Below are 21,425 nucleotides of genomic sequence, written 5' to 3' on the forward strand. Positions count from 1 at the left end.
TACTGCACATGCGCAGTGATGAGGACACAGGCTTGCTGAAAGGCGCTCAAAAGAGCAGCGCTCCCGGAAATTGGCTATCCTCCAATCAGTGTTTCTTGCTGGCAGTCAGCTGAATCGCGTCTCCAATCAGCCCCTGAAGGGGGCGGAACAAATATACCGGTGAAGAAGTGACAGGTCAGTTGTGCTCATTGATGGTGTCTGTGCGATAACTGCATTAATATTGGCAGGGTGGTGGAGATCCGTGCAGGAAGGGGATGTGAGTGGAGCAGCAGAGCCCTAGTGTGGAATGTTCTATGGGAAAGGAGTGTGACGAGGCTTCCCATTCAATGGTGGTATTCAGCCGAGGATGGTGCATGCAGAATTCGATCATCCTCAGTGTCAGCTCTGTGTTTACATAGAAATATACAAACATGACTGTGATGATGATATGCTATACACAAGGTATCTACATGTGGAAGAAATCTCCCAGTCTATTCATTTACACAACATATATATGAATGGCAATGGATCAACGGTCCTGTAATCCTGAATTAACCCGATCAGTACTGGGGCTTTTATAACCTGTCTACTAATGAAACAGGGTTTTTTATTTGTGAGTGACAAACAGCTATGTAGTGACATAAAGTCCCAACAAGATGAGCCTGATTTACTAATGTAGTGCCGGTTCACATATATGTGGATTGGATGAGGTTTGAACTGCAGCCAATCCGCATGACATGTGAAATAATATTGCTCCTATGATGCCTGTTCACATATGTCCAGTGCACTGGTGGTGCGGATTTATATAGAGTCATGTCTGATTTCTGAGCAGTGCGGTCAGGTTCAGGTGCAGATTACAGGCTATGGACTTATATGGGAACCGCTTCTAAATCGCATATGTGTGAGCAGGATAGGATCCTGAGCTAATCTTGTCCTGAACTTGATGTAAACTTGACGTGATCCTGTGAACAACCACTGTATCAATTAGCTGTGAAACCTGAACTTCAATCTGCACCGCACATGTGTGAATCAGCTTTAAAGGAGTTAAGAATCTTCACACAATAAATGCGTGAATATTCACCTCAATTAGTCAATCATGTGCAGATCAAGAAGTAAACTAGAATTTGCTTTTCTCATTGTTTGCTAGTGGAATTGTATTTTCATTAGATTCATTTATTTTAATATATATAGAGAGAGAGCTCCTCCCCCATCCCCTGGAACTCTCTACCCCAATCTATCAGACTATCGCCTACTCTGCTCACTTTTATGCAGGCCATAGACGGGTCGTTTATCGGCCGAATTTTCGTCCACAGGAAAAATCGGCTGATATTCACGCCATTAGTGGGGCAATGCCGTCAGCCGTGTTTTGCGGATCTTCTCGTTTATTTTTATCAGTCATGCTGGAAAATCCACGAAAAACGGCCATTTTTTGCAGACATTGGTGGCAGCATCGGCAACGACTGATTTTCAGTTTATTGGTCAACAATTCAGCTATAGCCAGCCTTAGGCGATCTCTGAAAACCTATCTCTTCAGGGAAGCCTATCCTGCCTTCAGCTAATAACGGAATCTTCTATTCCTCCTATCAGTCAATCCCCCACAGTGATCACCTATTGTAACACCAGCCCCTCCCTTTTAGATTGTAAGCTCCATGGAGCAGGGCCCTCTTGTATTGAACTGTACTGTTGCTGTATTGTCTCCCTTTTATATTGTAAAGCGCTGAGCAAACTGATGGTGCTATATAAATCCTGAAGAATAATATAAATATATATATATATATATATATATATATATATATATATATATATATATACACACACACACACACATACAGTATTCCAGTAGATCGACAGTTTTTGAAATACTCAGACCAGCTCGTCAAAGTCACTTGAATCCCTTTTCATCCCTATTCTGATGCTCGGTTTGAACTTCAGCAAGTCGTCTTCACCACGTCTAGATGCCTAAATGCATTAAGTTGCTGCCATGTGATTGGCTGATTAGCAATTTGTGTTACCAAGCAATTGAACAGGTGTACCTAACAAAGTGGCCAGTGAGTGTGTGTATATATGTATTATATGTGTGTGTGTGTATATATATATATATATATATATATATATTTCTATTATTTTATATGTATCCTTTCAGTAAAGCCTCATTGCCTGTTTTAGAAGCTGACCTGGATGCTTTGTTTGATTGGCCACTACATGACAAACAATGTTAAGGGCACATTCACACTGATCTATAAACACCTATGTAAAGGCATGTGTTGTCATGCAATGAGGCTCACTGCACATAGGCAGCCCATTCATTTTAACATGGTAGTAAAGTCTTTGTATTTGAAATGAGCAGCTTTTTTATAACAGAAGAGACCCTAGTGGTCTCTTCTGTCATAAACGTCCCCCCTGCTTGTCAGCAGGAAATGTAATCTGAGCACATGCGCAGGTCGGATCACATTTACGGCCCACTCTATGTGCTGTCGCGATGTAATTCCCATGTGCATCCATGAAAGTGACCTCATCGCAGCCCAGCCATCCAAGCAGCCAAAAATGTGAAACCCGGACGGAAGACCGAGCAAAGATGGAAGCGCCATGTGACAGCACTGCATTGGAGGGCTCCATTAGCAGGTAAGTCAGTCATAATGTGCCAGTATGTGGTACATAACAACCTACACCTGCCAGGGGCACCAACTTTTTTATTTTTAGGAAACCGGTTTACTACTACTTTAAATAGATTAGCAATGCACCTGAATGCATGAAAAACACACTTGTAGCATTTGTGAAAATGCAGCACAGCATAGTGCATGGTAAGTGCATTGTAGTAGAGGTGGGATGACCACTACTGTATATGTACGTTGCATACCTTCTAAATGAATGGCAATGTAACAGTCATAAAACCTTTTACCAGATATGACTACAGTGCATAGGCATGAACAGCCACGATATGTGCGGTGACTGGCGGTTTTCTGCACGTGATCAAAAACAGTTACAGCAAGGGCGCACAGAAAACGATTATGTTCTATGCGTCCTGTTCACTGTTCAATGAGGATTTCAGCCGGAGCCAGATGTCAGTCAGGCAGCTGAGTGGATCCCGACAATATGGTCAGGATCCTTCCAGAGACTGGAGCAGCTCTGCTTCGTGAGCTGACACGCGGCTTTAGACTGCTGTCAGCTGATTCTGGGTCACAAGAGAGCAAAAGTAAATGCATTCCTGTGACCCATAAGAGAAGTATGACGAAAAAAAACCTTTGCCACACTTCTCTTTTACGTGAACATGATACTTAGAGCTTACCTTCCAACTTTCTGAGATGGGAACGAGGGACACCTATTAGCAAAAGTTTGCAGACATAAGACACACCTCCTGCCACACCCCTTAAAGAAGAGTTATACAAAAAAATGATTAGTTAAACCCACAAGTGCTTTTTTTTTACCACTACTATTCCTTTGTATTGGCTTTTGAAACTTACAAATGCAGCAATTTAGAAATTGGATAAAAGGTTTAACACTGTAAAATAGGGATGCACTGAAATTTCGGCCACCGAAACATATCGGCTGAAATGAGCCCTATCAGCATTTTGCCGATAGGAAAAATTTAGCTGATACAGGTGCCGATACAGGGGACTGTGTGTACTGCAGATGTAAGGAAGGGGGGGACGGCTGAGAAAGGCAGGAGAGGAGCAGTGTATACAGTGACTGACTGTTACTATATGTCAGTCCTAGTTTTTTTTTCTTTACTATAGCTCAGAGAATCAGCTGTTACTTTCCCCCAGCTGAAAAAAAAAAGTTTCCTTTTAGTTTTTTTCCCTGAGTTAAAAGAAACAAAGTTTCCTTTTTGTTTATTTCCCGGGATAAAAGAAACAAAGTTTCCTTTAGCTCCGGGGAAAGTGACAGCTAATTCTGTGAGCTATAGTGAAGAAAAAAAAAATGGCAATTGCATTTAAAAATCGGCACCGACATACAGTGACAGCCAGTGAGGGAGCCTCTCTGTATTCACTGCACCCTCACTGTCTACACTGCTCCTCTCCTGCCCCCTCCCCCCTACAAAGAGGACCTGTCACTCATATGCTATCACATAAGGAACTATTGGTCCCCTATGTGATAGCAATAAAATCATAAGTTTAAAAAAATAAAAAATATACATGAAAATAGAAAAAAATACCAAAAAATATTGGAGCCTCCCCATCCCCACATACGCAGACATTTTGGTTTCGGTTCGGTTCTCGGCCACATGCATTCTGAATTTTCGGCATCGGTTTCAGCACCAGAATTTTCATTTTGGTGCACCACTACTGTAAAACACTTTTCAATATATAAATAGTGCATTTTATATACAACTATATAGATCAGACCAAAATGAGGGACAAATGAAGAGGGACAGAGGGACTTTGTTCCAAATCAGGGACAGTCCCTCAAAATCAGGGACAGTTGGGAGCTATGCCTAAAGAGACATTGTCACCTTGCTCTTTCATGTTTGTAAAGTGCCCCTGTACCTGTATACTTACCTTACCTATGCTCTATGACCGCTTCTTCCTCTGTTGCAGCCAACAACAATACCTGGGACATATTTATGCAAAACCTTAGTAAGACTTTGCAGTTCAGTTTGGGCACCAGTTCACAAAAATTATATTGTAAATGCTTCCTTTCTTTTAGTTAAGTTCAGTTGAAAATTGATTCATTGAAACTTCTCCCCTTTCTTAATTTTTATTTCTCAGTCCCCTCTTACCTTGTCTACTGAGTTGTCTTAAAAAAAAATATAAATGCCCAACGAATCCAGTGTTGTCTGGTATATTCCACAGCTAAGGTGCTGCATGTTGGGGCAGCACAGTGGCTAAATGGTTAGCACTTCCGCTTGGCAGTACTAGTTGTTGGTTCGAATCCCAACCACGGCACCACCTGCCTGGAGTTTGCATGTTCTCCTTGTGCCTGCGTGGGTTTCCTCCGGGTACTCCAGTTTCCTCCCACACTCCAAAGACATGCTGGTAGGTTAATTGGATCCTGTCTAAATTGGCCCATGAATGTAAGTTAGGGATCTTAGAGTGTACATCCCTTGAGGGTTAGGGACTGATGTGAATGTACAATATATATGTAAAGTGCTGCGTAAATTGAAGGTGCTATATAAGTACCTGAAATAATGTGATGTCCTGTACTATTATCTTCCGTTGTGACTTCATCTGCTGCTGGGATCTTACAGCTAGCCCCCTGATGTGGAATGTATGGTAGATACCCTGGAAGCCTCCTGGGATACATGACAGTAGTATTATATGAATCTCTGGGCAGCACGGTAACATAATTCTTACCTAGGTGAGAAAGTCAGGATGTGTGGGGGCTCCCTGGTAGAGCTCATTGTACCATGCTTTGTTAGGCTTGTTTTGCCTTCCTCTTGAGCCAGGGTTTAGGGTTTGAAAAAGACTTGTTCATTTGGGGATTATTTTTTTGTCCATTTTAGTGTCTTGATGAATTTATCATAATATGCTTATGATTTCTGTTTTTGAACATTTGCTTCCATATTTTGCAGAACAATGTGTGAGGTTGAACTGAACACGCGTGTGTATGTAAAGATGATGCTCCATGCTGCACGCTATCCGCACAGTACAGTGAGCGGGGTTCTTCTGGGACATCACACACCATCCTGCCTGACTCTTGTTGATTGTGTCCCTGTCTGCCACCTTCAGCTGCCACTCTCCCTGAGTCTTGAAGTGGCTCTGGCACAGGTACCATATTGTTTCCTGGGGGTTCTATGTGACACAAGGACTTGTACTGGCCTTTTCATGATTTGTCCACTATTTACCAATTCACTGCAAATTTTAGTTTTCCTCTCCACTGCTCCTTCTTCATTCCCTCTGTGCCATCCTCACACTCAGCTCTTTGTCTGTCCCACAGATAGACTCATGGAGTGCTCTTCAAGGACTGGTTATTGCTGGTTTTTATCAAGCAAACGCTGGCCTTAGAGACACCAGGTGACCACTTATCTTCCCTCATCTCATTGTCTCACTGCATTGTTTTACCGTATGATCATATGCATAATGTCTTATAGCCTCACCAGTAGGAAACACATTGGGGTATATAATAGGATTGTTGTACTCACCTGTAATTCCTTTTTCTGAAGTAGTTCACTGGAGGACAGAGAAGTCTTTTTCTTCATTGTGTGAGGGATAGCCACCACCTCTAGGAGATATGGAAACTATGCACATTGAAATGGGCTCAGCTCTAACTGGTGCTAATATTCTTAAGCTGGGTACACATGGTCCGAATATAGGCCGATTCAGCAGGAACTGGCCGACATTCAGACCATGTGTACAGCTGTCCTTCCGACAGCTGTCTAAGGACTGGCTTTTGTTGAAGGGGCATGCTGGAAAACCAGCATCCGATCAGCGCTCGGAGCCAATGGCTGCGAACACTGATTGGTGTGTTCTGACGGAGTGAGTGGGAGAGAGGGGCACAGTGGAAGAGATCTCTGTACTAAATAACAGCAATCTCACAGGTTTTTTTTCCCTTCAGCCCGCTGGGTTGAACAAAAATAACACTGAATGTTTGTACCAGGCTTTACGCAACTACATATGCAGAGGAGTAAAGCACTAAGCTCAGTATGGTAAGCTATTGTTTTCTGACAGCGACTACCACAGCTGTTAGAAAACTCAAACAGTGCAGTAACTGTTAAGCAGGATCAACTTGGGTACAACAGCTTGCCCATACATGCATCAAATCTCAGCCTGTCCCTGCTGAACCGGCCAAATTTCGATCTATGTATTGCTGGCTTTAGGCCAATGGTTTCTATTTGGCTTTTTCAACGTAAGTCAATTGAAAAATTGTCTCTTGTCAAGATGGGCATTTCAGAAATGAGCTGAAATTCAAGCTACACTATATTACCAAAAGTAGTAGGACACCCCTCCAAATCATTGGATTCAAGTGTTCCAATCACCTCTATGGCCACAATTGTATAAAATCAAACACCTAGGCATGCAGACTGCTTCTACAAACATTTGTGAAAGAATGGGTCGCTCTCAGGAGCTCAGTGAATTCAAGCATGGTATCGTGAGAGGTTGCCACCTATGCAATAAATCTATCAGTGAAATTTCCTTGCTACTAAATATTCCATGGTCAACTGTTAGTGGTATTATAACAAAGTGGAAGCAACTGGGAACAACAGCAACTCAACCATGAAGTGGTAGGCCACGTAAAATGACAGAGCGGGGTCAGTGCATGCTGAAGCACACAGTGTGCAGAAGTGACCAACTGTTTGCAGAGTCAGTAGCTAAAAGACCTCCAACCTTCGTGTGGCTTTCAGATTAGCACAACAGTGCGTAGAGAGCTTCATAGAATGGGTTTCCATGGCCAAGCAGCTGCATCCAAGCCTTACATCACCAAGTGCAATGCAAAGCGTCAGATGCAGTGGTGTAAAGCACGCCGCCACTGGACTCTAGAGCAGTGGAGATGTGTTCTTTGGAGTGATGAATCACACTTCTCTGTCTGGAAAATTCGATGGACATGTCTGGGTTTGGCAGTTGCCAGGAGAACGGTACTTGCCTGACTGCATTGTGCCAAGTGTAAAGTTTGGTGGAGGAGGGATTTTGGTGTGCGGTTGAGCTTGGCCCCTTTGTTCCAGTGAAGGGAACTCTTAAGGCATCAGCATTCCAAGACATTTTGGACAATTTCATGCTCCCAACTTTGTGAGAACAGTTTGAGGATGGCCCCTTCCTGTTCCAACATGACTGCGCACCAGTGCACAAAGCAAGGTACATAAAGTCATGGATGAGAGAGTTTGGGGTGGAGGAACTTGACTGGCCTGCACAGAGTTCTGACCTCAACCCGACAGAGCACCTTTGGGATGAATTAGAGCGGAGACTGCGAGTCAGGCCTTCTCATCTGTCATCAGTGCCTGACCTCAAAAATGCGCTTCTGGAAGAATGGTCAAACATTCCCATAGACACACTCCTAAACCTTGTGGACAGCCTTCCTAGAAGAGTTGAAGCTGTTAGGGATGCAAAGGGTGGGCCAACTTAATTTTGAACCCTACAGACTAAGACTGGGATGCCATTAAAGTTCATTTGAGTGTACAGGCAGGCATCTGAATACTTTTGTCAACGTAGTGTATCTATGGCAATCTTTAACAATTACCCAGGATAGGCCGTGCCCTTTCAGTGAAACACTGAATTTGGTGGTCTTGGAGTGAACATCCAGGGTGGTTTGGTCGGAAACTGCCAGCAGCTTATTGATAGAAGAATGGTTAGAAGCTTAGTTTAGATCCAGCAAAGCTGAAGTCAGACATCCTACAGTACCTTCTCAGGACACCAGGCTAAGCATGTGAAGGGGAATAATCACTATAGATTAGAAACATCCACCCGCTTCGGCAGCACTTCCATCCAGCCGTTTATCTACATGGTCCGGACGGGAAGTGGTTAATAGTAAACCTGTCATGACAGAAATTATGAAGAGCTGTCATTGTTGACCTTCTTGTAAAGCTGCATTGACATCAGTGTGTGACCATCCCTACCTGACAGATGTTGGCTATTTGATTGACTGTCCAAGTGGGAGGGATTCCTCCATCCACCTCATGTGTGGATGGAGGAATCTGTTTTTTTTTCATTTAGTCCCCTGCCTATGACCTCAAGTCAACGGAAAACTAATGGATGCATCCTGTACATTCAGTATGCCTTATCTTCTGCTGGCTCGTGTTATCCAAAGGCAGAATTGTGGCTAAATCACACATGACAATGCAGCCTGCGATTAGATGCAAGGAACCCAGTGGGTTCTTGCAATTAGCTGTGAATAGGCAGCCCCATTGAAACAACTCCCGCAACTAATTGCACACACTCGCATGTAATCACTCATGCAGTGATCAAATGGAAGTGATCAGCCCTGGATGCAGACTGGTTGTGTTCAGGGCCAATCACTTACATGCACTCTCTGCTTATGGGATTACATATGAGTGGGTGCGATTATCTACGAGAGCCAGTAGCCTTCCATTGCTTTCAATAGGGTGCCTACTCACAGGTAATCATGGGAACCCCAGCTCAAGTTCTCCCATCTATTCGCAGGCAGGATGCATTTGCATGTATGAAAGCACTCTTAAACTCAGCAAACTTAATATCAGGTAAAGAATTGTATGGGGATCCATGTATACAAAAGACATACTTGCATTCTTTAGATACCAAGTGCACCTCAAAATTCACCACTTCTCTACATCAGTTTCTCTTTAAAGGATAGGTTCACTTTTTGTAACATGTTACACCCATGTTGAGGGTGTAACATGTTACAAATGCACTGGTGTCTGCTCCTCCCTGATCCCCCGTTTTGACAGCCAGTGGGGGATCCTCTGCCACCACTAGCTGTCAAAATCTGGAAAAAAAAATGCAACCATGCGGAGTTCTGCCCACCCAGTCGCATAATTTGTTCGCAGTATTCTTTGAATAGGGAGGTCCCGACAGCCGCAAAGGCTTGTAATTGTTAATGAACTACCACGGCGCTGTTGAGTGCTGTGGTAGTTCATTGATTCTTCCTGTCGTTGTGAAATGGCCTGCCCATACAATGTATGGGCAGACAGCTTACACTGACAGTCTGCAGGAGACCTGCATGGCACCAGCGATCTGCTGATCCCTGGTGCAATGCTTTCCAAGCTCATAAAACAAAAAATAGTAAATGCACATTTTTTTTACCTGCAAAAAAATGTGCATTTATTATTTTTTGTTAAAAGGTGAACTTATCCTTTAAAATTACTTTGCAATACCAGTCTTCATGCTCTTGCGGCCTCTGCTGCGTGCTGTGGTTCTACTATGTCACTACAGGACACATTTAAAATGCATTAGATAAACATTACTATTTAAGGCTCTTGTAAATTGAACCTAAAAATGCTCTTTTCTGTGGCTGTATCTTGCAAAAGCAATTTAATTCGGAAACTTGGAACAAAAAAAAGTAGCATATTAAAGTCAAAGAACTCTCAGAATTCCTTATATCTCTACTCGTTCTGAGTCAACAATTCAGAGTATCGGAGTAACAGGCAGGCAACTAGCATTTCCAGAGGGAGACATTAGCAATACCTCCATATTTTTCCTCATGTCAGGTTTCCTGTAAATACTACAGTAACACGTCCATCTTTAATCGTCAATGTAATTCTCTCATACGTGTGCTATCTCCTCTTATTTTTTATTTTTTTTTCCAATACCCATTATATACTTTTTAACATAAAACAATATCCTTTGTAATTAAATAGGTTCTTTGTACAAAATAAACCTTGGTGCAGCTTTTTTCATTTTAGAGCTCTTATAATTGCAACCTCTTACATTTTTTATCACTGTTTTTATGCTACTGTAGAGGGCTTTCTTTACATATACATTTGGTGAACTGTGCGCATTGAATTTGAATATTTCTTTATTTTCAGCATTAATTCTGTGGCTCTCAAAGCAGCCTCCTTGATATCCGAATACCAGGAGGAAGCAGTGCTCATACTGGTGAGATGATAGCATGTGATTGTTTGTTTTCTTTCCTGTCTTCTTAATCTGTTTAATCTGTTTTATTTGATGATTTTTGTTTAGATGGATAATGAACGCCTGTCATCCTATCCTGGGGTCCCTCCTCTGACAGTCTTTCATCAGAACGCCAGCAAACAGTGGGTCCCCAAAGAGAAAACCTTGTACGTATATCTCCTGCAGCATAGAAATTACACCAGAATTAAAACACACTAAGATCTACAAAATGGTGATGATTTCCTAAAATAAAATACAGTTGATGACAAATCTGCATAAAAATATGCCCTCTATTTACCACATCAGCTCACACACACGCTTATGGACAAAATTTTGTCATTATATAAAGGCAACCAAGTAAAACATTTATCTTAGGGACAAGCCAGACTTTTTATGTTTTCAAGCAAAAATCTTGTCTTGCAAAAATTTTTATTTTTTATGCAATCTTTAGGCAAAAAAAGATGTTAAATGGCTTTTTTCTTGGTTGAGCAAGGTTTGTTTTAAAACAACTAGGGGTCTATATATAAGATTGTAACAATAGTGGCGTGAACCTCCTGCGCTCCCAAGTGTTTAAACTATATAACAAACTGTATAAGAAACCGGGAGAAGCTGCTAACATTAAATCATATACCAGTGATTGTGATAAATAAATACAATAAAGAATGTAGCGCTACTCCCTATAGTATATACACACATAAATATATAATAAATAAATAAGTATTGTGGGATCTCAAAATTAAATGTGATAATAATATCAGTTAATATTAATTAGTGCCCATGATACATTGGATAAAATCAAATAACTCAAAGCATGTGAAAAAACATTTGAATATATATATATATACATATATATAATTCTGTGCATATAAAATCACACGTGCCTCTTGTGTAGTGAAAAAACCACAATATAACAATACATAAAAAAGTGCTCTCAAAGTCCAATAAATGCTGATGGTGACCAAAGAAAACCCGTGCTTCCAATGACTACTATTGGTGACCATAAATAAACAAAAACTTGTGTAGATCTCTGGGTGCATGTGAATCTGACAATCCGACCACCATCTGGATAAGCCTCTCACCTCATCACTTCGACCCTTGCGGATCAAAGCGCTTTTGTGGATCCCCCTCACGGATCCTCCAAGATAGCTATCACTCCAAATGTGGCTCTCTCAGAAATAAATATTCCACCACTGGCTCCTCTCCAGCTAAGTTGCAGCATCAATCTCTCAAATGAGACATAAAATAGATCCTCCCATAGTGCAGTATTTTTATTTTTGAAGTAGGGACAGATCACAACAACATTTTTCTCACTTACGTGGCAGCCAATTCAAAACCTCATGCTTTCGGATGAGGGCATGTATGTATGGGTGTACAGCTGAATAAACAGGTATAGAAAAGCCCCATCATTAAGGGATAAAATTGTTAAATGTGTCCTTGACCCGCCTATTAAAAGTAATAAAGTTACATTTTTGGATATAAACGGTTTCTTTCCGTGCAAGGCATGTTATGCTTGCAAAAAGGAAAAATAAGAAAATGGTGTGTTTTACATCATCTGTGAGTGATAAAGAATTTAAAATTGATGAATTAATTTCATGTAGGACGGAGGGGGTCGTGTACGCACTGCAATGCAGTTGCGGACTGCAATATATAGGAAGAACTAAAAGACCCCTCTGGGTCAGGCTCCGGGAACATGTGCAAAATATTAAGAAAGGGTTCCCGAAGCACAGCGTATCAAAGCATTTTGCCAAATTTCACAATAAAGACCCCAGTGATTTGAAATTTTGGGGTATTACTAAATATAAGAGGCATTGGCGGGGTAGCCATAAGGTGCGTTCCTTAAGTAAATTAGAATCAAAATGGATTTATAACATGCAAACGTATTTTCCTAAAGGATTGAATATTGAATTTGACTTAAATTGTTTTATCTCGGATTTTTGATGTAATAGGGGTATAGAATTGGTGCAATTTGACCTTCTGGTTTTATGACATGTTGCAATATATTTAACTTATGTTATGTTATATTTTTATGTATTTTAATATATATTGATTATATGATATATGGTGTAAACTCATGCTTTTGGATAAAGAGGTATTTATGTATATTTGAGTAGGTCCTTTATTGCTGGAGAAGAGGTGGAGCAGATTAGGATATATATATATATTTTTTATTAATTTTTTATAATTTATATATTTTTTTATTTTTTCTCCTTTGTTTCATCAAAATTTAAAATATTTTTAATTAGATTTAAGAAGATTTTAATATTTAATTTTAAAATATTAAAAAGGGAAAGAAAGAAGAAGTAGAAAGGAGGAATATATATGTATGTATGTGTATTTATATATATATGTATATATTTTTTATATATTTAAAATTAATTTTTGTATATTTTTTTTGTTTATATATTGTATAGAGGAAATAAACGTTGGTTAAATAAGTGCATTAGGTGAATAAGATCAGGTTTCGATTTAATATTGAATTAAAGTATCTAATAAATGGAGGTTTTTAATTTAATAAAATTAAGGTATTATAAGATTTTATAAGATGAATTAAAACATCAATTTTTTATATTTGTGTGGTTCCATATAATGGTAGAGATATTCTGTAAGATTAGGGTTTCATTTATCTGGGCTGGTGCGGTAATATATATGTTTCCTTGTGATCCATATATATGTGTGCCTTTGGGTTTATCGCATAAGCTAATTGCATAGTAGTCTCCTGTGGTCTTCATAGTTATGGCCGCGGAGAATAGAGGAGGATCGATGATGAGGCGATAACCTCCTTTGTGGGCGTTTCCTCTCATTAAGTCGGGTATTTGAGGAGAGATCGTCACTATGATTGACAGCCCTGAGGGAGTCACATGACATTGTGACGCAACGAGTCGGCTTGACGTGGTGACGTATTTCCGGCGTGGCGGCCATCTTGGTACACCTGTTTATTCAGCTGTACACCCATACATACATGCCCTCATTTGAAAGCATGAGGTTTTGAATTGGCTGCCACGTAAGTGAGAAAAATTTTGTTGTTATCTGTCCCTACTTCAAAAATAAAAATACTGCACTATGGAAGGATCTATTTTATGTCTCATTTGAGAGATTGATGCTGCAACTTAGCTGGAGAGGAGCCAGTGGTGGAATATTTATTTCTGAGAGAGCCACATTTGGAGTGATAGCTATCTTGGAGGATCCGTGAGGGGGATCCACAAAAGCGCTTTGATCCGCAAGGGTCGAAGTGATGAGGTGAGAGGCTTATCCAGATGGTGGTCGGATTGTCAGATTCACATGCACCCAGAGATCTACACAAGTTTTTGTTTATTTATGGTCACCAATAGTAGTCATTGGAAGCACGGGTTTTCTTTGGTCACCATCAGCATTTATTGGACTTTGAGAGCACTTTTTTATGTATTGTTATATTGTGGTTTTTTCACTACACAAGAGGCACGTGTGATTTTATATGCACAGAATTATATATATGTATATATATATATATATATTCAAATGTTTTTTCACATGCTTTGTTATTTGATTTTATCCAATGTATCATGGGCACTAATTAATATTAACTGATATTATCACATTTAATTTTGAGATCCCACAATACTTATTTATTTACTATAAATTTATGTGTGTATATACTATAGGGAGTAGCGCTATATATATGAGATTCACACAACTTTCACCCAGGTGTAAACATTGAAATAATTAATTTGAGTGAATTACAAAAATGTATGAATCCTGGGTGAGGCCCTGTTCACACTTGAGCATTTGTAGCTAGTAGCTGGAAGCTCAAAAAGCAAAAACCTATTGTTTTCAATAGCCGTTGTTCACATCTGAGCGCCCTGTCACTTGTAGCAAAACGCCTGTTGATCAAAAAATGAGCTGAGTTTCAGGAAGAATTGAGCATTTTTTTCCCCATAAACTTTAATGGAAAAGCCAGAAAAATGCAACATGCTTTTTTGAGCTTTTTTTCAAGCCTTTTGTTATGCATTTTCTGATCAAACAGCAACTCTCCACACCTTTTAGTTGAAAAATGCTCTGCTTCAAAAACGCTTAAAAAAAACACTTGAAAACGTGACGACTATGTTCACATCTTGGCATTTTGTTTCCCAAAATGCATCATGCGTGTTCAGGAGCTATTCATTTTCAATGGCACCTAAATCATAGTGCGGTTCTGCTGCGATAGTCGCACTGTACTCATAGCAAACCGCTTGTCGCCCAAAAGAATCTCCTGCTTCTTTTTGGGCAACAAGCTTCATGCGATGTGGTTTGCCGCAATTGCAGTGCAATTTGTCGTGCAACAATCATGGCAGAACTGCATTGCGTTTAAGGTGCAGTTGAAAATGAATGGCACCTGAACACGCACATTGCGATTTGTAATTTTTGCACAATGTTTTGAGATCGCAGGCAGAATTGTAGTGATTCTGCCCATAATACAAAATGCTCAAATGTGAACAGAGTCTTAGGTGTGAATGCAGCCTGAAAGCTGTTTAAATCCTATGTGAATACATATTAACAGACTCCCTAGTGTTACTGTAGACAAAAAGTATACAGATTATTCTTTTAGTTTGTCACATTTATAATATGGGCCCAGTCACACCTAGGCAATCTGTTGGTTAACCTTGTACATGAATGTGTGTTGTGTTATAGCAGCTCATTAAGTTTTTATTTTTTTTGGGATGTGAATCAGATTTCCACAGCTTTGCAGCAACCTATAGTTTTATCAACAAGCTGTAGATCTACTAAGTTCAGTGATCTATTGCTGCAAGGGGAGTCCAAGATGACCACTAGGTCTCATGGGAAAGAGCTCAGTGATATCGCCAGCGTTTCCTACGTAACTGCCATATAGAAGCATTTTGGTTACTGCTGTCATAATGCTTTGTAGCAGATCAAAAGCTAAAGTGCTACTTATTTCTACACTTCTCCTACCAGACTCATCTATAGCGACTAAAACGGGGCACTCTAAAACGTACATATGCTTTGCAGAACAAGTCTCAGTACCACTCGTACCCCTGTACTGAGGGGGAGGAATGTGCATCGTCTCAAAATATTCTACCCACTGTAGCTATAATGGTAGCATGGACAGTCTCATTGTTTTCTACCTCTGTCAGGATAATTAAAGCGGTATTAAATCCAAAAGTGAACATTTATTATATTGCAGCTTACCATGGCTGCATAGGTTTTCTTTAGGCTTTCTTCTGTTTTCACCTGGTGATCTGGCTAGTAAGTCTGTTGTTTTTTCAAAAGAACAAGCTCTCCTGCAGATGTATCATTTAGAGGGATAAAACAAACCATTTACCACTGAAAGGGGGTGCCTAGAAATGATCAGCTGTTATGTAAAACTTTTAGCCCCAAAAGGAACAAAACTGTTTTTATAACATATTATAAGTCTTTGCTGGGGTTTGGTTTCAATTTGTTAATGGATTTAAATCTGCTAGTACATCTAACAATCCCTCCCCCTCAGACTGACAATACTGCTGTCCAAAGATGCACCCTGTACTCATTTATCCAAAATGGGGGCACTGGAAGTCCTCTTGCACACGGTACTGATGTTTGAGCATCAGCATTTCTGGACATTATTTCAGGTGTTTGTTTTGAGCATATTCACGTTCATTAGTGCATTCGCATGCACAATACATTCCTAAGCAAAATCCAATAAAATGTATGCTCATGTGCGCACATTTGCATGTAACGGAGCAAAATACTGACACGAATGCAAAGTTTTGTATTTTTTTTTTACTCAAGAATGCACAGTGCTTGTTTACACACGTGTGTACAGGCACATTGTAAACAATGAGCTGCATTTTAGATCAGTAAAAAAAAAAATAAAAAATGCTGTACTGAGCTTTTTCAAGCTGCAGTGTGCAGGAGACCTAATACAGGAGATGTATTATTGGCTGGATCACCAGGTGAAAGCAGAGGGAAAACCACCAAAAAAAATAAAAGTAATACAGCCACCACATCTAATGATTGGTAAGATGCAATATACACAGCTCAAAAAATTTAAGGCACACTTTGAAAACACATCAGATCTCAATGAGGAAAAATCTCATGCTGAATATCTATACTGATATGGTCTGGGTAATGTGTTAGGAACATAAGGATGACCCATCATTTGATGGAAATGAAAATCATCAACCTACAGAGGACTGAATTCAAAGACACCCCAAAAAACAAAGTGAAAAAATTATATAGCAGGCTAGTCCATTTTGCTGAAATTTCATTGCAGCAACTCAAAATGATACTCAGTAGTTTGTATGGCCCCTAACGTGCTTGTATGCATGTCTGACAATGTCAGGGCATGCTCCTAATGAGATGACGGATGGTGTCCTGGGGTATTTCCTCCCAGATCTGGACCAGGGCATCACTGAGCTCCTGGACAGTCTGAGGTGCAAACTAGCAGAGTCAGATGTACTGAAACATGATATGCCAGAGGTGTTCTATTAGATTTAGGTCAGAGTGTGGGGGCCATTCAATGGTATCAATTCCTTCATCCTCCAGGAACTGCCTGCATACTCTCGCCACATGAGGCCGGGCACTGTCGTGCGCCAGGAGGAACCCAGGACCCACTGCACCAGGATCTGACAATGGGTCCAAGGATTTCATCCCGATACCTAATGGCAGTCAGGGTGCCATTGTCTAGCCTGTAGAGGTCTGTGCATCACTCCATGGATATGCCTCCCAGTCCATTACTGACCCACCACCAAAACGGTCATGCTGGACAATGTTACAGGTGGAATAACGTTCTCCATGGCTTCTCCAGACCCCTTCACATCTCTCACGTGCTCAGGGTGAACGTGCTCTCATCTGTGAAAAGCACAGGGCACCAGTGGTGGACCTGCCAATTCTGGTGTTCAGTTGCAAATGCCAATCAAGCTCTATGGTGCCAGACAGTGAACACAGGGCCCACTAGAGAACATCGGGCCCTCAGGCCACCCTCATGAAGTCTGTGTCTAATTGTTTGGTCAGAGACATTCACACCAGTTGTCTGCTGGAGGTCATTTTTTTAGGTCTCTGGCAGTGCTCATCCCGTTCCTTCTTGGGCATAGTAGCAGATACCAGTCCTACTGATGGGTTAAGGACCTTCTACAGCCCTGTCCAACAGAGTAACTGCATGTCTCCTTGAATCTCCTCCATGCTCTTGAGACTGTGCTGGGAGACACAGCAAACCTTCTGGCAATGGCATGTATTGATGTGCCATCCTGGAGGAGTTGGACTGCCTCTGCAACCTCTGTAGGGTCAAAGTATCACCTCATGCTACCAGTAGTGACACTGACCCTAGCCAAATGCAAAACTAGCAAAAAACAGTCAGAAAAGTGGAGTACAGGGGGAAAAAAAAAAAAAGTCAGTGGCCTTTACATGTAAAACCATTTCTGTTTTGGGGGTCGTCTCATTGTTACCCATGTAGTGCACCTGTTGGTAATTTCATTAACACCAAAGCAGCTGAAACTGATTAAAATCCTGGGATATTGATCTGGTCAGTTAAGTAGCAGAGGGGGGTGTTAATGGACTTTATGCTATATTCTGATTAAAAAGGGTTCCTTTCATTTTTTTGAGCAGTGTATTACAATTTTGGTTTTAATACTGCTTTAAAGTTTAACTAAGGCAATCTGTGAAATACCTGCTAAGATTGTAGAATTTGACTTCTACTTTCCTATTTAAAAATACAGATAGTATTAATAAGAGTACATGTGCATGTACGAACAGTACATCCATCTGTAAATGCCTATCTTAATAAAAAGTAAATATTAGTACAATATACAGTCATTGAATCTGATCATTTCTTATTCCATATTATGTGCACAATACAGCACTCAGCAGATTGTCTTATTACGTGAGCTTTAACTCCTGGTCCCAAATGAACAACAAGTTTTTCCATACGGTTAACTGAAATAAATGTTTTGTAATGAAATGTTAACTGGAAACAATTCTGTAAAGCTACATTCACACTGGTGATTTAGGCAGGTGTGAATTGTATTGGCAAAAAAATCTTTGATTTTTGTTTCAGCTCTGAGGAGCTAGATTTGGCAGTTGGCCCCATTCACTGTAATGCAGGTATTCGTGGCTGTCCACACAACCAGCAATTACCTACAGTGATCTCTGCTGGATGCACCCAAAATGCATCCAGCAGCAATCACTGCAGGTAATCACTGGCTGTGCAGAGAGTTGTGAATAGTTGCAGCCACCAGTGACCTGTTTTAGTGAAGGGGCTGGTGACCACATCTAGCTACTCAGGGTCGTTGCTGGAGTCAGAAGATTCCTGCACTTTAGTCTGCACTGGCCTAAATTGCTGGTGTGAATGTAGCCTTAGAAAATTAAGTTCTGCTACTTCAATTTTCTATCAGTGGCCCAAATTTACAAGTTGCATTGTTTTCCTGCAGGGTAATGTGGGGTCACTGGGAGGAAACTCAACGTATTACAAGACACCTTCTTCAAGCCAAAGCCTACCAACAATTGATTGACTTTGACAATCACTTGGATGACATTAGAGCTGACTGGACCAATCAAGCGCTGAATGTGGAAATAGCAAGACTGTCTGCAGCAGCAAACGGCAGCGTGTAAAAAGGAGAGATACACTGGGTTAATTTACTAAATATGTAGAGAATGTTCCCATTGTAAACTGAAGGATTTACTAAAGCTGGAGAGTGCAAAATTAGGCTCACTTTGGCAATAAAACCTGGAAGCTGATTGGTTTCTATGCAGAAGTTTAATTGAACAAACAGGTTAAAAGCCGATTCGTTTGTATGCAGAAGTGAGCCTGATTTTGCACTCTTCAGGGTTAGTAAATAAACCCCTGAATGGTCACTCAGTTCAGTAAATATGAAAATTTGTCCTCCAAAATCTAATCCTGCAAGAGAAAAAAAAAAATAAATCCTCTTTTCCCCCCATTGAGTTCCCAATGCAAGTACAGATGGATTGAAACTCAAGATAGTCTGGTAGGTACCGACGACAATGTCATCTGTAGTTGGCCCTCCCTGTTCGACAGAAGTCAGTCGTTAGATCTACTGTTGTCGAACGGCCATGCTGGAAAACTTTCAGTCAGCAGCTGCTGATCAGCGTATTCTGACAGTGGAGAGTCCCGTTGTCAGAATACAATGGCACAGCAGGGAGGGCTCCTCCATTCACCACACTTGTGTAGATGGGACAGCCTGTTGGCTCGCAGGCTGAACAAGAAAAACTAATAGTGTATAGCCAGCTCTACATATAATTTTGTTTTGTAGGTTAGTCCATCTTTACAAAGGCAGGCCATAGACAGCGCAGAAAAGAAATTTGCACAATTCCCCCCTCTACACAGACAGAGCTGACAGGAGAATCCCTCCTGCCAAGCAATTGTATGCTCCCTGCAGGAGAGGTGGGCAGGAGAAGACAGTGATTATTGCTAGCAGCTATAGCAGCAGCTACCTATAGTCACAAGTGAATCCTGCAGGCTGGTTGTACCCAAATTGTTTGATCAACTTGGTACATTCAGCCTGCTTATACACAGTTCAAATCTCAGCCGGGAGCCGTCTATGGCTGGCCTAAGCTTAGTGAACGTTTGCTACTCCTTTAGTGTATTAACCCAGTGCTGTGGGAAAATACCTGTAACTGCTGTATGTATATATTTATATGTATAAAATTATTATCTTTTGTTTGTACAGCATTTGTACATTCAGCCAATATGCAACTATAATATTTGTGTCCAAATTCAGAAATGTGTCCTGTTGGTATACTAACAGATATCACTATGACAAAATATATTTATTTCATAAGCAGTAACGTTTATTTACTTTATGTGCTTCCTTGAACTAAAAGAAGACAAACACCAAATCAAACTATTCTTCAGTAGAAATAGTAATCACATATCCTGCTTGAGGATTTTACAGAAAATATGTTTCTTCGCTACACCAGAGAGAAAAGCAGGCAGGCAAGCTGTGTTTAGTAAATGAGACGCTTGGTGTCCCCACGTGGTCTTTTTATCTTGTTATAATTCTTGCTGACGACATCATATATTGTGGCCTAGGGAGAAGATCAAAGTGTTAGTGGGCCACATTTAAAAACACTCATTTGTAGACATTTGTTCATTTAAAGCCGGTATAAAAAAAATTCCATATAACCTGGTTATGGTTAAAATATTAGTGTACTATCTTTAGCTGCCAGCTTAATGTATAGATAGAGACCTTGGTCTTGTAGCCTGAACTACAAGTGTATGTATCCTTTAAAATGTGTTAAAGGCAGAATTCAGGTAGGAATAGAAGTTAAGTTCAATTTCTTTAATCCCAAGGATCCATTGCTCATACTGGGAGCAAGAGGGCCAGCACACTGAGCAGATTAGGACTATCAGATCAATGTGCTGCTTTTTCCAAATCAGGAAGAAGGAAATTCATGATCACGCTGTGGTGCTTAACTGCACAGGATGTCAAGGTCCTAACTTTGCTGTCTGGCAGGGGTGCCTAGATCACACAAGACTGGCTAAGCTTTGTAGTTAAGACAGCTTACATATATTTATTTAAATTGTGTACTCCATTTTTGCATGGAGTGTAGTTAAAGAAAAAAAATAAATAAATCTACACCCCTAAAAGTAGATTTTCCATCTCTGGATTAAATTGCTGAAGGACTGGACCTTCACCCAGATGAACCTGTATGCCAGTCTTCTGTACCGCTGTTCCTACTATCAAAAATGTCCCACAAGCAGTATTTTCTCTAGGTTTTCCTATATGTGTATGAAATGGGAGACTTTAAAATAGATTTCCATTAGAAAAGCAGCAGACATTAGTGAAGGAAGTACTAGGTTTGCACCCACCTATCTGCATATGTGCACTGATGTATTGCCTTCTTCTCTGCTTATACCAACTACAGGCAACCACAGTTTGTGTACTGAAGTAAAGACCCAAGTTCCCAATCAGATTTCAGCAATTTACTATAATGAGGCTAATGAAAAGTAAGCTACTTTATGACAGTTTAATGTTCTAAAACGGCAGTAAATCCACTTTTCAGCCTACAGTTTGAGTCCTATTCTTT

General features: G+C 40.5%; 2 protein-coding genes across 3 annotated transcripts in view; one reads left to right on the plus strand and one right to left on the minus strand.

The window, feature by feature from the left end:
* The first annotated feature begins 25 nt into the window (after positions 1 to 25).
* On the plus strand, positions 26 to 20,179 carry EMC9 (ER membrane protein complex subunit 9). 2 transcript variants are annotated; one of them, XM_089677857.1, is made up of 6 exons: positions 26 to 174; positions 5,489 to 5,684; positions 5,854 to 5,930; positions 10,349 to 10,418; positions 10,503 to 10,600; positions 18,809 to 20,179. In XM_089677857.1, the coding sequence occupies exons 2-6, from the start codon at positions 5,493 to 5,495 to the stop codon at positions 18,987 to 18,989; spliced, it is 618 nt and encodes a 205-aa protein (XP_089533983.1). In that variant the 5' UTR covers positions 26 to 174; positions 5,489 to 5,492; the 3' UTR covers positions 18,990 to 20,179. The 2 variants fall into 2 exon arrangements, with proteins under 2 accessions (XP_089533983.1, XP_089533982.1); XM_089677856.1 differs by lacking the exon at positions 26 to 174 and adding an exon at positions 2,580 to 2,601.
* PSME1 (proteasome activator subunit 1) overlaps positions 20,165 to 21,425 on the minus strand; it is a 28,558-nt gene continuing 27,297 nt past the window's right edge. Inside the window, exon 11 of the mRNA XM_089677858.1 lies at positions 20,165 to 20,423. Coding sequence (XP_089533984.1) covers positions 20,343 to 20,423 — 81 coding nt within the window. The 3' untranslated portion in view covers positions 20,165 to 20,342. The remainder of the gene's footprint in view (positions 20,424 to 21,425) is intronic.

This window comes from Staurois parvus, unplaced genomic scaffold, assembly GCF_062004578.1.
Source record: "Staurois parvus isolate SC_StPar_1 unplaced genomic scaffold, SC_StPar_1.0 ptg000193l, whole genome shotgun sequence".
Classification (NCBI taxonomy): domain Eukaryota; kingdom Metazoa; phylum Chordata; class Amphibia; order Anura; family Ranidae; genus Staurois; species Staurois parvus.